We start from the raw sequence: 17635 nt of genomic DNA, 5'->3' as shown, positions 1-17635 counted from the left end.
AATACTTCAAACAACACACACACATCACGGCGGGTGCTAACTGACTGCACACACACGCACACACACACACCACGGCGGGTGCTGACTGACTGCGCACACACACAAACCTCCATTCCTAGCCTACTCATCGTTAGAAGAGCTGTAGGCGAAGTAGCTTCATCAGAGTCTCTACTTGCATCAAACAGCAAAGTCTCAGATGTTGGCGTCTTAAATCATTTGTGTACTTTTGTCAACAGCTCCCGCCTTTCTCTACGTGGCGTATCGCACAAAAATACGTAATGTCGATTTGCCATGGTTATTGTATATAGGCCTATAAAGGGGGGGTTCCGTTTCATTTAATATTGCATAGTTTCCAATAACTCCCGCTCAGCGCCTCGCAGCTTACACGTGACCGTGACGAGTGTTTCTCTAACCTTCCGGGAGTAGTAGCAGGATTTGATACAATTAAATTAAAAAACGGTTGTAAAAGAAAATAAAGTTCACTGTATCCGGCCCTTTACATTTAAGCTAACAGATATAGATATTCGATATTAAAAAAAGAAATAATCATAACTTCAGAATAATCTGGCAGGCCAGATATTATGTCTGGCGGGCCAGTTAGGGACCGCAGGCCGCCAGTTGCCGACCCCTGTACTAAGGTATGGACGGAAACAACTCAGTATCAAGTAGCATCAAAACTTCTCAGTTCAAACGATACCTGCATTCTATGCTATTAAATTATGATTTTGCTCGCAGTCAATCACTGCAACGTTCTTCGATTTAATGCGCTGTGATTGGCCCATTACCGCAGCAGCTTAAAACCATACAGTATGTGGTTAGGTTTAGCGTTGTGTGTCTGACGGAGCTGGCTGTACAGCGTGCCGAGATGCAACGCCACCAAGGCAGTCAAAAGTATTACTCACTACACACGTGTGGTCTGATCAAAAGAAATGCGTGAGGATTATAATACTTCTGTTAAAGGGATACTTCACCCATTCAGAACCAGCGTTCTATCATTATAAAATCGCTATTGTAATATAAAAAAAAAGGTTTTAACCGAGTCTTCCCTTGGCCCAGCTTTCTTGATCTAATTTTCTCCCGAGATGACGTCAAATGACGCTTTTGACGTCATCTCGGGAGAATTTTGCCCGCCTGCTAGAAGGGCCGGCTGGAGCTCGCGTTCGAGATGTAAACACAATGTCTGCCATGTTTCTTCACCGCTTAGCTAGAGAACCAATTTGCAATGTGGAAGAGCCGAAGTGGATTTTGAAAATCTATTGTTGGATTCGGACATTCAGGGCTATTAGTACGAGCCAGACTACAGCCAGGAAGAATTGAGACGAATAGAGGAGGAGGCTGCTGCGGCTGCAGCTGAACAAGCCTTGCCTGTTGCTGTGGACGAGGAGCCGGATTGCGCCGGAGTGAACTGGTGGTGTACCTGTTTGCTCTGGTCGCCTATGGACATTAACACAGAGTCCCTGTGCTGCAGCGAATTTCAGCGATGCCAGTTTCTTCTAGAATAAATGGCTGAATCTGGCGAGGACGGGACCATGTGTGTAACCTCTCACCCAGGCTTTCCGCCTCATCTGAACAGTTCAAAGGTATTGGATACATATTTTCGGACCCAGAAAGTGTACTGGAAACGCCAGCCAAAGCCCGCCGTGAGAAACAGACGTCTGAGCATAGAGTAAGTGTTTGTTTTTTTACTGACACATTGGCTACAATAGTTTTGAGTCCCGGGGAACGTGACAATGTAGTTATCCGAAAGTAGCCGATCTTATTGGCAGAGCATAGGATACGTTACGTTAGCTTGAAGTCTGAGTAATGCTGTATAGGCTACTCAAGGCATAATTTATCTTGCTTTGCTAATGTTGTTCTTTCTTTCTTAGACAGCATTGCCTTCTTGTGTTGTCCAGGCCATCAGAGCTAATTACCCACAAGATGGGCAGTACCATGGCTACCGGGAGACAATAGATGCCCAAGATGAGCTGTGACTATTTTGACTCTAGCACCGTGTTTCTTAAACTAGGGGTCTTGACCCCAATTTGGGTCCCCAAAAACCTCCGTGGGGTCGCCAATTATTTTCTGTATTCAGTCCGAAATTATTATTATGCCAGGTGAAACAAAGGAAAATAATATTGGGGAATAAAATCAGCCTTTTTCTTATTTACACGCAGTTAAGTCGAGAAGAGAGAAAATATGTTTTCGTCTTTCGTCCTTAGCGTTGCATTTTAAGTAAAACAAAATAAAAAGACATAGGTAGCCTACTAGCCAAAATCGTTAAAAAATCGAACAAAAGCTCGGAAGTGCCAGCTACCAGTGCGTCTACTCCTCCGCGATCCTCAGATGGGACAAGTCTACAGGCCGGTGAGAATAAAAAGGAACAAACGAGGCGTTGGCCTTATCAGAAATAATTTCTGAAATATGGATTCACTTGCCAAGTAAAAGATAACCTCGACCACCCACAATGTGTGATTTGCGGCGATGTTCTGGCAAATTAGAGCTTAAAACCTGTCAAAATGAAACAACATCTCGAAACCCGCCATTCCGAGGACGCTACGAAACCAATGACTTTCTTTCTGCGAAAAGAAGCTGCCCTGCAAGGGCAGAAGACCGCAGTGCATGGGCAAGCTACCTTGCCCACCAAAGCCTTGGCAGCTTCCTACGAAGTGGCCCACCTTGTGGCAGAAGAACAGAAGCCACAAACAATTGCCGAAAGCCTCATCCTTCCTGCAGCAAATGCGATGACCACCGCAATGCATGGTGGAAAGATTGCAAGTGCGCTCAAGCAAATCCCCCTCTCCAATGATACAGTGTCCAAGCGCATTATCGAGATCGCTGATGACATGAAATTTCAGAGAATCGAGAGAGTAAAAAACTGCAGGTTTTCTTTACAGTTAGATAAGTGTCGCGCAATTGTTGGTGTTTGTTCGCTACAGTTATGAAGGAAAACTTCACGAGGACATGCTGTTCTGCTCTCCGATGGAAGGAAGGTGTACCAGCAGTGACATTTTTAATTGTCTCAATGGTTGGATGGAAGACGCAGGGCTGAAATGGGCCAACTGCCTAAGCATATGCACAGATGGTACGGCAGCTATGTTGGGGAAAAATAAAGGGCTGAAAGCAAAGGTCCTTAGCGTTGCACTACATGCCAAGTTCACCCATTGCATTATCCACAGAGAGGCCCTGGCATCCAAGACTCTTGAGCCTGAGCTTAACAATGTTCTCCAGACAGCAATTAAAATGGTGAATTTCATCAAATCTCGCCCACTCAATACTAGACTCTTCACCCTTCTCTGTCAGGAAATGGGGTCTACACACGAATCCCTTCTTTCCCATTCTGAAGTTAGGTGGCTTTCACGGGGCAAGGTCCTGACACGCCTGTTTGAGTTGCGAAGCGAGGTGCGCACCTTCCTCTCAGACGTAAACTCCGCTTTTTTTTTTGGACTCGGAAAGGAGAGCCCGTCTTGCTTATTTGTCATGCATATTCGACAAATCAAATATGCTCAACGTGTCACTACAAGGCCTTAATCCTGACCCTCTCGGACAAAGTGAATGCTTTCACAAAAAAGCTTCAGCGTTGGGCAGTCCGTGCGGAGAGTGGGGATTTTGAGATGTTTTCGGAGCTGCATGACTTTTTGGAGGAGGAAGACGTGAATGTCAATTCATTGAAGGCCTCAATCTTCTCATCATCTCCAAAGCCTCCTCGAAAAATTCCATCAATATTTTCCGACGGGACATGTGGAGAATTATGATGGATACGACAACCATTCACCAGCTGCTCTTCAAACGATCTGTCATCTGAGCTCGAAGATGCGCTGCTTGAGCTATCCAGTGACCGAACCATACAGACATCGTTTGCCTCAAAATCACTGTCTGTTGCGCAGGAATACCCCGGATTGTCCAAGGCTGCCATGGACATTCTAACTCCTTTCGGGTCGACCTATCTGTGCGAGAAGACATTTTCGTCCCTCGCATATATAAAAAATAAATACAGATGTCGGCTCAGCACTGTGGAGGAAAATCTCTGTGTCGCCGTATGCAGCATTCCTCCTAGATTTAACTTGCTATGTTCCCGGAAGCAGGCCCACCCTTCCCATTGAAATTGTTAAAGATAGTAAACCAGAAAAGCGAAAAAAAAAAATACCGTTATTGTTCTCGTCATAAATATAATTCATGTAACGTTGTAAGCCCAATGCTGTGTGTGTGTGTGTGTGTGTGTGTGTGTGTGTGTGTGTGTGTGTGTGTGTGTGTGTGTGTGTGTGTGTGTGTGTGTGTGTGTGTGTGTGTGTGTGTGTGTGTGCACCACGCACATAGCGTTCTGATCTGATAGCGGCAGCCTACACTTGTTTAATCCTGATTGTTTGGTTTTCTCGGTTGTTGTTCATATGGAATAAATAAAACAAATTACTTTGCTTACTATTTATTGCTTGATTTAGTTGTTAACGTTTGAGGGGGTACATTTTTTTAATCGTGATTGTTTGGTTTTCTCGGTTGTTGTTCGTATGGAATAAATAAAACTAATTACTTTGCTTACTATTTATTGCTTGATTTAGTTAACGTTTGAGGGGGTATTTTGAGTAAGGACTTAGAATGGGTTAGGGGAAAGTGGGGTCGTCAGACCTTACCATACTTTTTTGTGGGGTCGCCAGACAAAAAGTTTAAGAACCACTGCTCTAGCAAACGCACCCTACACGTATTCTTTTTTTAAATAGTAAATAGTTTTTCATGAATAAAACCTCAATCATGTTGGTTGTTGTGATTTGTTTACTAACCCAAGTGCTGTTATACTAAAGTAGGCCTACTGTATAAGATAAACACTTATTTCTGTAATCTGTAACTGTAATTAGAAAAAAAAATTATGCTGTACAGTAATATACAAATGATGCGTTTGAAAAAACGATTGCAGAAGTCTAAACTAGTCAACGTATCACAGGGAAATGTTTACACAAAGTTTGCTCGAGCTGCCATCGCACTAGGACCATGGGTCCTTCCCCCTCCAAACGGAAACAGGCGGGCGGTGCAGCGAGCGCAATGCACTGTGGTAGTTGGAGGATTTCTTACTTTTGAGCCACAGAGACACTTTCTGCCTTTCCTCAGGCTAGGATGAACCGGTTTCAAAAAAAGTTTTGCACAATTATAATACATAGAATTATTTACTTCATATAACCTTCATATCTCCACCGGTGAAGTATCCCTTTAATAATCCCATATAATTTGAGTTACATGAATCAAGCACCTCATAAAGCATGAAGGAACACAAAGGGCGGGACTGCACCATGTTCACAAGGCCAAGATGGGCCGGCGTCTCCTCAAGGGTACGCGCCCCAACCGTCCATCCCTTCAGGTAAGATAAACGGTGACAAGGCTAACATAAGCAGCCCTGCTGTAGTTGCCCAAGATACAACTGACCATGCTTAGTGCATTGGTTACTTGCCGGTAGCTTTAGCTTCAGTAGCAGCTAAACATGTTTAGTTAATGCTTTTGCTATGCTTTCGGAAAGCTTGCTATAATAAGTAACATTAATTACATACGATCTATAGACTAACCTAAGCACTTAGCTGGATTGATCATCTTGACAGTAGATCAGTGGAGATTAATACGTTTATAGATACCCAGTGGAAAAAATATTATACTTCAACTACACTTTTGAAAGGCAAGGCAAGGCAACTTTATTTATATAGCACTTTTCATACACAAGGCAGACTCAAAGTGCTTCACATATAAACATTGTCATACAATAAAATAAAATAATAGATAAGTAAAAGAAAACATATGCAAGAAATGAGTAAAATAGAAAGTGCAATGTATTTAAGAGAAAATTAAATTGAAAGTTAAAAAGGCTTTTTAGCAAGTAAAATTGAAAGTGCAATGTTTTTTAAGATCAGATCAACAGTCTCTCTGGAACCCAAGTCGGGACTACAACCCGGCCTAAAGGAACTTGGTCCTTTCTCTGGAACTCCAATCCAGATTCTAGGACTCTAACCCAGACAGAACTTGGACACAAACTCAGGACTCTAACCCTTATACAAACTCAGGACTCTAACCCTCATACAAACAAACTCAGGACTCTAACCCTTATACAAATACAAACTCAGGACTCTAACCCTTATACAAATACAAACTCAGGACTCTAACCCTTACACAAATACAAACTCAGGACTCTAACCCTTATACAAACAAACAAACTCAGGACTCTAACCATTATGCAACCTTTCTCTCTGGTATCAGATCATGTATTTTTCTGGTAAAAATAGAAAATAAAGGGAAAGTTAAAAAGGCATTTTAGTAAAATAAAGGTAAAGTATTTAAGATTTAGCAGAAAGCTAAAGCAAACATAAAAGTCTTCAATCTTGTTTTAAAGGTGCTCAGAGTTGGGGCAAGTCTTAAATCCTCAGGGAGTTTATTACAGCTATTTGTTGCATAGTAACTAGGGATGGGCGTGAGGAATCGATTACTCGAGTACTCCTCGTTACAAATGAACTCGGTTGGTGGACAGGCAAACTCGAGTTTGCATATACCAGAGATGGAAATTAACTTTTTTGCCCACCAGCCACTGTGGCAGGTAGATTTAAAAATCTACCAGCCACTCATCTTTTTTACCAGCCACTTTTTATACGCTATATATTTTTTAATATATGCGTACATTTTAAACAATATAATAGTAACAATAGATAAGAAAAGTGTTTTTCATACACATCAGTTGGTGTTACGATGACAAGTTTGGGGATAATTCATCTAAACAAAGTATTTTCATTAAAAAACGAATTGACATATTAATAATAAAACAAAATGCATGGCTACACCATCAAAAGTCAATAGGAACATTTGTTTTTTTGTATTTACATGTGACTGCATACAAATGTGTCCACACAGACATGGTAACTAACGTATGCTAGCAAGCATTATATGCCCTTAACACTAATATTCAGAAGAAAATATGTGTGGCATTCAGTCCAATGCTGAAAATATATCTGTGGCATTCAGTAGGCCAATGCTGTGGTAAAGTGTGTAAAGTATGACCAAGTGTTTCTTTCTGTTCAATAGATAGAACTTTATCAATCCCCTGTAGGAGAAATTTGTTAATGTTTGTCCTTATAAAACAATAATGGTAAAATAATAAATACAAAACACGACGGTAACTGAGTAGGTCAAACCGTCCAATCTGAAGGCTCTACTTAACCACTCCCCCTACTCACTTCCACCAATGCGAAGCGAACAGAACTGAGTAGGGGAGGGCGTAGCCTAACTAGTTTGTGAACGACCCAGAGAAACGCAACTCAAATTCAATGTGAACAAATATGAGGGTTTAATAAAATCCCGGACGATTTTGAAATTCCGACACACATTTTTTTAAAAGTGTGTCAAAAAGAGGGCATGTCCGGGCAAAAGAGGACGTCTGGTTACCCTACCGTGTGGCGTGTGAGCGTGTGCATGGGTTGAATTGCGTGTGTCTCACGCCGAACGCGTGAGACTTGAGAGCCCTGTTACCGATATTATCCCGGATATTGACAGTCGCAGTTCAGCAAAAGAGGCGAAGAGGAAGAAGGGGCCCGGATGTTGACAGTAATGGTTGTGGAACTGTGCAGCGCCGTATAACGAATGTATTAGATATGCAAATTTGATCGGACCTGACTGGAAAGTATTACCCGCCACAGTGGCGGGTGAAGTGACACAATTCACCCGCCACCATACAAATCCACCCGCAAATGGCGTGTGGCGGGTGTTAATTTCCATCCCTGATACACACACAAACAAAGTTTTCTGAAGCAAATGTATCAATTTTCTGTCGGCGCCACTAACGCATGACGTGGGCACAAAGAAAATTAAATGCATCCATTTCCATGGCGCGTTCCGTTCCGTGTGCAGGCACGCCAGAATTCAAAAAGTTAAGAGATGGCGGTTAAAGCAAACCGCAGCGAAGAATTGAAATACTTTAAAGAAATAGGAGATCATAAGGTGAAATGTAAAATATGCCAAGCGAAATCGAGCTACCCGAAAGTACTATGCGGCAACATATGCTCCTGAAACACAACGGTGAGTTCTAGGGGTGCAACGGATCATCATTGATCCGTGATCCGTTCGGATCATCTATTTCGGTTCGGCACACGCATGATCCGCGGATTGATTTATGAAAAAAAAAATTGCGCATGTTCAGTCCACACACAGCCGTAACCATTCCTGCTAGTTCCAGGGACAGAGCTACTTAACACGCTCTGGGTAAAAGTCCGCAACAGTTCCCTTTTCAATAAGCAAACAGTCCTATGGCTCGTTGTGATTTATTGTCCTCAGCGTACAACATGAAGAACAGTGGGCATGGAAAATAAAAGTAGGCTAGACTTCGGTGACTACTGTATCGATAACTGCTGCCTCCAGTGCTACGTCTGTTTCCATACTCGCGCTGCCACACAAACCTGTCGCCTAGGTTACCACACAGACGTAACACGTAGCTGACATAGCTATTGCCAACATATAGAAAAACACATCGAGCATGGCCACGCATTTACAGCGACATCACCCCGGTGTTTCACTGACAGGAGTGAAACCGAAAGCGGCTCAACAACCGCTCATCACCGCGGCATTTAAGCAGCCCCTTCTTCCACAATCAGACCGGGCTAAAGCAATCACAAACGCTATTTTTTTATTTTTTTTGCTGATCCGAAAAATGATCCGATCCGTGACTCTTGATCCGAGGAACGATCCGAACCGTGAGTTTTTTGATCCGTTGCACCCCTAGGGAAAGCAGACCCGCAGCAACGGTGAAAGTGAAAGTGTGTCGGCTATTTTCACCGCCGCAAGACGCAGCTGTAATCCCGGGCGTGTAGAGAAGATCACAACGCTGAGTATTTCCATAGTCAATTTGCTGCCGTTTTATTTGCAGCTTTAAATTATTTGCAATTGTTAGGCTACTTGTTTCGTTTTTTTTAAACTGTTACAGGCCTTGGTTCGACGTGATTTAAATTGTGAGACGCATATTTATTTTTGTAAGGAAAATGTGTTTTGAACGTTTGCAAAAATAAATAATGAATACTCTGATAACTCTGACTGTTTTGATGGAGAATAAGCATTACATGTTTGGTTGGTAATATTGCCGTTCATCATCAGGCCTATTCCTGCTGCACATGCGTTGCATTCTAAAAATAGATTTGATTTAACGAGTACTCGATTGATCCTCGAGGAATTCCTTCGATCACTCGAGTTTGGAATTTACTACTCGTGCCCATCCCTGATAGTAACTAAATCCTGCTTTCCCATGTTTCGTGTTTACTCTGGGGATAATTAACAGATTGGTCTCAGAAGATCTTAGTGTTCTAGAAGGCTTATGTAGTGGAAGCATATCAGTTAAATATTTTGGGCCTAAACCATGTAGGGATTTATAGGTTAGCAACATGATTTTAAAATCAATTCTCTGACCTACAGGAAGCCAATGTAACGATTTAAGAATTGGTGTAATATGTTCAAATTTGTTGGTCTTTGTTAAAACTCTAGCAGCAGCATTCTGAACAAGCTGAAGCTTCCTTAGAGTTTGTTTTGGGAGAGCTGTAAGGAGACCATTGCAGTAATCAAGCTTACTAGTGATAAAGTCTTCGGTGGACATGAGCCCTCTAAGTCTTGCTACATTTTTAAGGTGATAATATGCAGATTTTGTAACTGATTTGATGTGACTTTCGAAATGTAAATCTGAATCCATGATAACCCCTAGATTTCTGGCTTTGATTGAGGTTTTCAGGGACAGAGAGTGAAGTTGTTGGGTTACTTTAAGCCTTTCCGTTTTAGCACCAAATACAATTATCTCTGTTTTATCCTCATTTAGCTGAAGGAAATTTCGGCACATCCAGTCTTTCACTTGCTCAATGCACTGGCACAGCAGATCTTTGGGCCGATAGTCATTTGGTGATACATAGATTTGCGTGTCATCAGCATAGCAATGATGGTCAATATTGTTATTATGCATGATTTGCCCTAGTGGGAGCATGTAGATGTTGAATAAAGAGGGTCCTAAGATCGAACCTTGTGGGACTCCACACATCACGTTGGTTGATTCTGATACAAAGTCGCCAATGGAAACAAAGTAGTTCCTATTTTGTAGGTAGGATCTGAACCAATTTAAGACTGTGCCTGAAAGCCCCACCCAGTTTTCTAACCTGTCCAAAAGTATTGTATGGTCTACAGTGTCGAATGCAGCACTGAGGTCTAGTAGCATTAGTATTGAGGTTTTGCCAGAGTCTGTGTTAAGACGGATGTCGTTGACAACTTTAATGAGGGCGGTCTCAGTGCTGTGCTGGGGTCGAAATCCTGATTGGAAGGTGTCATAACAACCAGTTGATGCCAGGAAGTGATTAAGTTGCTGGAGGACAACTTTCTCAATGATTTTACTTATGAAGGGTAGATTTGATATTGGTCTGTAGTTGTTAATAATAGAGGTATCTAGGCTCCGCTTTTCTAAAAGGGATGTACTAAGTATTTTTTTTTTTAGTATTTTGTTCTTTTTTCGTCGCATTCAAGTATACTTAAGTGTATTCAAGTAGTCCTTAAGAACTACTTTAGTAGTACTTGAGTATACTTTAAGTGTAAATAGTATGCCAAATTGGCACAACTTTGAAAAACTTGTGAAAAGTATGATTTCTAGCATTCGAATAACACTTGCAGTACAATTGCATTATATCACCAGTGTGTTCGAAATATACTTAAAAAGGCATTGCAGTTCAATTGATAGTACGATAGAAGTGTATATTAAACACACTATAATGTCATATTTCAAGTGATCTTGATTTTTTTGTTTTTACGTTGATACTAGAGATGCACCGATTGCAAAATTCTTGGCCGATACCGATTTCCGGTTTTTAAGGAGGTCTGACCTGCCAAAACCGGTTTTTCCGATACCGATTTTCTAAGAAATAATTATAATCATATAATAGCAGTGATGTTGATAGGTTTTCAATGTAGTGAGTCCCCGGGACCCACAGGTGGCGAGTTGGGTGGGTCCCTGAGAAATTCAATGGGTCCTGACCCCCCAGTTTAAAAAATGTGTTTCTTTTTTATTATTAGTCTATTTCTTAAATTAAATTAATAGTGTTAAACTCAATACATGAAATTGTCATCTGAAAAGCGCAGCCATTTGTAGTATGTGGTGAGCCACTGCTTCAGAAAAGTTCGCTTTTTTTGGGAGGAACATGTAGAAGGTTGAGGCACTTCTTCTGCAGTGGGCTCATCAGGCTCAGTAGAGGGGGAGGCAGAAGTAGGTACAGGCAATGTTGAGGTACTCTCTCTAGGCTGATCAGAGTCAGGGAGGAGTGCAGAGGTAGTGGGGACAGAAAATGCAGCTGCAATAGTTTGCTGACCTGCAATAGGTTTAATCTTTTTCTTTGGTGGTATTTTTGCGTTCTCTCTTCTCTGCCTGTTTCTCGAGAAAAACTGGATCTCGTTGGAAGCGCGATGTATGCGCAGGCGCCGTTTGGGCATAACAATATGGCGGTCGTTTTCATCACCACCACCGGATTATGTTTCATTTATTTCATTACAGCACGTCCCCTAAACGTTGCAACATAATCGACACGAATGAGCACAGCATCGAGCAGTGGAAACGTGGGTTTATTTACTATGAAGTTCGTATTTTTAATTGTTGAAATGAAATCAGCGGTGACGAGCTAGTTGTTTTGGTAGCGGCTAAATTAGCATGTCGCGTCGAGTCTGCGTCGAGTAGATGCGCAGAGGGTTGAAACAGCGCTTGTCCGGCCTGCTCACAAGAAGGTTTCTTTGGCCAGTTACTGTACATTAAACACGAGTTGTTTAATGTTCACAATGTATCGTTTTTCATGGGGACAATGAGATGCGTCCCCGGGAGGCATGGATAGTGAGTTTAGTGCGTCCTTTCAGATTTTAATGCGACATGTTTTCTTTCCGCGCTCTGGGCGCCTTGAGCTGCTACGCACCGCGCATGCGGGTGAGTTTGATCGGCCGAAAACCGGAAATTACGACAGTGACCGGCCGGTCACCGATTGTGGCCGATTGGATACAAAACCGGCTTTTTTAATCGGCGGCCGATTGATCGGTGCATCTCTAGTTGATACTTTCATAGACTGCTGGGACTAGTCATGTCCGCCTCGGCACCGGGGGAGCTGTTCACTGAGGAGGACCTGGCCCTTAAAATCATCAGGCAGTGCAACTCCTTGACCGAACAGAGAAGGCACGGAAGCAGCTTGAAGACTACAGAGGTCTACCTGCATAGCAGCCCTCCACGGTCCTGCTGGGTGGTGGTGGGAGAGGAGAGGGGCCTTCCCCATCTTGTTTGACCTGGCCAGTATTTATACACGTCCCCTGGCATCCTCCACTCCAGAGGAACAAATATGTTCAACTCCAGGAAACAGCAAGCCTTGCCAAAGAATTATAATTTTTCTTCAGAACTTTTGACTGCCTGAATAACACTTCATTGTACAGTGTTGTACTTATTTAATACATATGTTAATAATTTGAATACTTTCTAAATGTTAGTGTAAAATAATTTGGATGGGAGGCATTCTCTCCTTATACGCAAATGATTCCTTCTATTCACATAATGACCATAATGGGTCAATCTACTAAGGATTTTGACATTACAAGTACACATTTTTATCAGTATAATGCAAGTATTAAATAGTGCCAATTTAGCATACTATTTGCACTAAAAGTGTATTCAAGTATTTCTGAAGTAGTACTTAAGGACTAATTTAGTACATTTTGGTATCCTTGAATGAGACGCAATTAGTACAAAATACAGTTACATTCTAAAAGTGTACTTACGACATCCTTTCAAAGTATAGTTGAAGTATAATATTTTTTTCACCTGGGCCTATAGGCTACTTTGGGAAATAGGATGATCAATACATTACTGCCAGTGGTCCAAGCCTGGGACTGAGCAAATACACAGAGGTCCTTTGGACTTAAAACGAAGTACATTGAACTTAATGGTTCACAGCCGTCCACTTTCATTCCAACCAGTGTGCTTTTGGACCAACAATCACATCATTACTGCATTTCATGTAATACAGAATCCTTCTGAACCTGTAGACTAACCAGGCGGACTGACCACATCCCGTGGGGTTCTTGTGACGGGCATTTGACATAAATTAGGACATTTTAGACTAAATGTAAAAAGAAAATGACACATTCCATTATTATATCAACCATGGAAAGTAATCAGGCCTACATTGGTCAGGGCGCACACACACACACACGTTTATCAAGTGTAATGTCTTGTACCTGCAGTCAGTATCTGGACGGACCAGGGGTGCCTGGTCATCAGCGCCTGGTAGGACCTCCACACACCCGCCATGCTGAGGACGCATGCGCGTCAGGATAGGGAACATGTGACTACGGTAATTAGATGTTGCTGATATGACGGCTGTCTGCAGTGTTGTCAGACAACCCTAGCTGTCTGATTAAATGGAGGAATTTCTTCGATAGCAAGCCAAGTAATTTCTTAGTTTTGCGATTTATTTGAACTTGTAATGTTGTTATTTCATATCCGCGTGTTAACTAGCCTACTATCGTGAACGTTTCAAATATATCATTATGGTTTAACATCAACCAACGATTACAGAAGTTGGGGATATCAACAGCATTTTATCCCTGATGGAGTTGTCATCGTAACGTTACTTTATGAGGAGCAAACAACAAGCATCTACTTATAAAGCCGGATGAGTTATAAAATAAACAGACAAGCTACTCTATAAAGTCAACTATTTCAATGACTGAAAGAAAAGAACAACATACCTCCAATCTCACAGGTACAGATCTGTGTATGGCTGTGCCTACAGATACGTCACTTCCATTGTAAACATAGGTGCCTCCCTCTACTGCCACCAAGCGGCCGTTCTCTACGACGCACTGGCTTCAATCAATGACCCATTAATATATAAAGAAGGCTTCAATACCAATGACCGACCATAGCATTAAAGGCCGTGTTGCAGGGTTTATTTTCCAATGAATTTGTGCAATTTGCTAGTTGGTAATAAAGATTTAAACTGATATCCATTGTATTTAATGTTGTTAGGTTGGTATCACAAAACGGAATGTAATACGAAAAAGTAGGTACTATTTTGGCGGTTTGCTATTGATTCTCATTTCCCCCAGAATGCATTGCATGACGTCACGTTGGGGAGACAAGGACCAAAGATCCGAATATTCTGCATATAACATGAACATGTATTAAATGCAGGATATATGCGTGGATGTTACAGAAAATGAAATAATGGCCATAGGTTGATAAGAAGTGAACATGGATGTATACGATAACTGTGGGAAAGGGGTGGGGTCGGTCGATGGCAACCACCATAGGATTGTTGTTTTGATGAATCCTGCGCAGCCCGCTGCCCCTTCTGAAGCCGAACTAATCTCCCAATTGAAATGCATTGCTTTAACATTGAATTAATTAGTAGACCATGTAGCTAATATCGTTATAACAAGATCTCTATCTGACCATTGACAATCCACATACACCAATCCCATCAACAAAGAGGGTTGTAACACCAAGTAACACAGTGTAGCCTACTTTTTCCATGGGGAATGTGGTTCAGGTATGACAGTATTTAAATATTTATAATGTAAAAAAACTAGCCTATACGTAGTGCTACAGCATATTATACATTTGACATATAGAGTTAGACTATTTATATGTCTAAGGTTATCGGCTGAATTCGGTTAAAATGCAGCCTCTGCTGGCCCACAACCAGATCGTCTCGTTGTCTTGTTATATGCTTTAGAAGTAATTATATTTAAATTATAATAACCATGTAGCCTTTATTTTCTTGGCGTTATAATTACATCCTTTCTCGTAACATCAATAGAAATTATGGTTATAACGAGATCTGTATCAGACCATTGACCATCCTCTTGGAAATGAATGAAATTCATATTGACGGTATGGCACTATATCCCTATTCTCGCCGGCCCTTCTTGAATTTAATTTCTGGTGATCTTCGTATAGATAAATATATATATATATAAATATGTATGTATGTAAATAGGTATATGCATACCTATTTATTTATAGATATAAATTTATTTATTAAATACGGAGACCACCAGACCTCCTCGAAGCAACAAAATAAATATAGAGGCCTATGTATAAATATGCATGTACATATATAAATATATATATATATAAATACACACCTGTCACACGTATTTATAGATATTTATTTATTTCGTTATACATAGATGTTTATTTATTTATTTATTATGTACGGAGACCACCAGACCTCATTGAAGCAACGAAAATGGTATATTAAAGTCAAGATAGGTGCATGGGCGAGAACAGGGATATAGTGCCATACTGTCAATATGAATTTCATTCATCTATATACAGTGGGAGACCAGGTTGACTCGGTCGTTGAGACGGGGATCTGTGTGAGTGCCACGGAATTTGAGTGTCATTAACTTGCATTGGAGCAAAGTCCGTGGCCATAACACGGAAATTGGGGTGTTTCCGTGAGGATTCCACGGATTTTGAGTTAAGCGTCCGTGGTCATTTCACGGATTCCTGTGAGACCAGGTTGATTTATGCATACCGGTCTCCCAAAAGAAAATTAAGGACGGCACGAACTAAAACGAAATAGAACATGCAAATAAACACCTCACTCATGAAAATGAAAACAAACCCATGACAATGACAACACAAACTTCACTGGTAAAATTGCACCATGACTTTTAATGTCAATTTGTGGAGGTAAATTATGACCTTAGGTATTTGAACACATCAATAAATATACCAGGCTTTGTTGAGACAGGGAGGGATGCAGTTTACACAAAACTTACAATAAGGAGACATTTACATACAAAACTTCAAGTATTGAATTGAACCTGGATGAATGGCTGATGTTAAACCGCCAGCAGCAAATACAGGCTTCCTCCTGAGGGAGAATGTTCATTCATATCTGACTACATACATTAATATGAGCATATCATATGCAAAGATTGTATCCTTGCAAGTAAAGATAGTGCATGTTAAAGCAACACTAATATCTGCCATCAACAGAATGAGATGCAGAGATAGATTTGACGCTAGACTTGTAGTGTCAAATGTTAGTAACAATGACAACTCTCATACTGAATGGGGCACTCAGTGTGAAGAGCCAAAGGAAAAAATATTAAAATGACCTTAAAGACATAAACCTCAGTCTTCAACACAGTCTATTATGGTAGGTACTGCCTGGCTCCTGTAGCTGGAGATTGGCTAGTCAAATACGAGGGCAAATAATACATGAGCTGGCAGATTGGTCTGGATCCAGGCTATTACCTCTGGATCCCAAGATATGACCTCTGGATCCAGGGTGTGACCTCTGGATCCAGGGTGTGACCTCTGGATCCCAAGATACGACTTCTGGATCCAAGGCTATGACCACTGGATCCCAAGCTATGACTTCTGGATCCAGGCAGCAATTTGTTTTAAACTCAATGATGCATGTTTGCATTTAGATTGGGAAAGTTTTGCCGATGGTTGATTATGCAGGCTCATCGTGAATATCAAGAAGCCAACCAAAGAAATCAAACCTGAACTTTGGACTTTATCATGACAAAGAAAACAGTGAATAGAACCCAGTTTTAATAGATATCTGAGTCTTGTCATTGAGCACCTTGAATTGGTTCAGATACACTCCTTCTGGAGCGGTTGAAACACCTGAAAGACATTTACAATATAGAGAAGAGGGTATTCAGCAGCAAGCGTTGTACAAACCTGCTACATAACAGCATGTCAGGGGGCAACCAGCATGTCAGGGGGCAACCAGCTATCCAAGCGGACTTCTCTCAGCTTGACACAAGCATGGCACATTAAATACCACCAACACTTTGACCTGTTTGATTCCAGATTTCCCATTTTTTACTGAGTTTGAATTCAAATGTACTTTTTAATTCCAGGTGACTTCAAATTGCGGTGACGTCACGTAATAACTGTTAACTCCAGTAGATGCCATGGTTAAAGTAGGGGTACCGTGTTTCACACTGCTTCTACTCAGTAGTCCATCCATTGGTCACTTTCATACTAGTCTAAAGGGGCGTCCGTCCCAAAGTAGCGGTCACCGAAGTTACCTGGAGGAAAGAGCAGAGAGTGGAGAGAGAGCACAGAGGAGAGAGGACAGCAGAGGAGAGAGTGGAAAGAGAGGAGAGGACAGCAGAGGAGTGAGTTGAGAGAGCAGAGAGGAGAGAGGAGAGAGGAGGACAGCAGAGCAGAGAGGACAGCAGAGGAGAGTGGAGAGAGCAGAGAGGAGAGGAGAGGAGAGGAGAGAGGACAGCAGAGGAGAGAGTGGAAAGAGAGGAGAGGACAGCAGAGGAGTGAGTTGAGAGAGCAGACAGGAGAGAGGAGAGAGGAGGACAGCAGAGCAGAGAGGACAGCAGAGGAGAGTGGAGAGAGCGGAGAGGAGAGGAGAGAGGAGAGGAGAGAGGAGAGGAGAGAGCAGAGAGGAGAGAGCAGAGAGGAGAGGAGAGAGGAGAGCAGAGGAGAGAGGAGAGGACAGCAGAGGAGAGAGGAGAGGACAGCAGAGGAGAGAGAGCAGAGAGTGGAGAGAGCAGAGAGGAGAGTAGAGAGGAGATAGAGGATAGCAGAGAGCAGAGAGGACAGCAGAGGAGAGAGCAGAGAGGACAGCAGAGGAGAGAGGAGAGAGTGGAGAGAGCCGAGAGG

The 17635-nt window shown here is 41.9% G+C and overlaps 2 protein-coding genes across 3 annotated transcripts in view; both read right to left on the bottom strand.

Annotated features, from left to right (window-relative positions):
* The window catches only part of mpv17 (mitochondrial inner membrane protein MPV17), a 35243-nt gene extending 21406 nt beyond the window's left edge, over nt 1-13837 (bottom strand). The window contains exons 1-2 of the mRNA XM_056581613.1: nt 13732-13837; nt 13219-13292 (exon numbers count right to left, since the gene is read on the bottom strand). Of these exons, the coding sequence (XP_056437588.1) occupies nt 13219-13291 (73 nt within the window). The 5' untranslated portion in view covers nt 13292; nt 13732-13837. The remainder of the gene's footprint in view (nt 1-13218; nt 13293-13731) is intronic.
* Nucleotides 13838-15080: 1243 nt separating this feature from the next.
* si:ch211-243j20.2 (uridine-cytidine kinase-like 1) overlaps nt 15081-17635 on the bottom strand; it is a 32572-nt gene continuing 30017 nt past the window's right edge. Inside the window, exon 15 of one of the 2 annotated variants that reach the window (XM_056581611.1) lies at nt 15081-17046. In XM_056581611.1, coding sequence (XP_056437586.1) covers nt 17000-17046 — 47 coding nt within the window. In that variant the 3' untranslated portion in view covers nt 15081-16999. The remainder of the gene's footprint in view (nt 17047-17635) is intronic. The other variant, XM_056581612.1, reaches the window with a different exon arrangement.

This window comes from Gadus chalcogrammus, chromosome 21 (assembly GCF_026213295.1).
Source record: "Gadus chalcogrammus isolate NIFS_2021 chromosome 21, NIFS_Gcha_1.0, whole genome shotgun sequence".
NCBI classification, from domain to species: Eukaryota; Metazoa; Chordata; class Actinopteri; order Gadiformes; family Gadidae; genus Gadus; species Gadus chalcogrammus.
The sequence above is the reverse complement of the archived record's forward strand: the minus strand, read 5'-3'. Positions and strand labels throughout refer to the sequence as shown.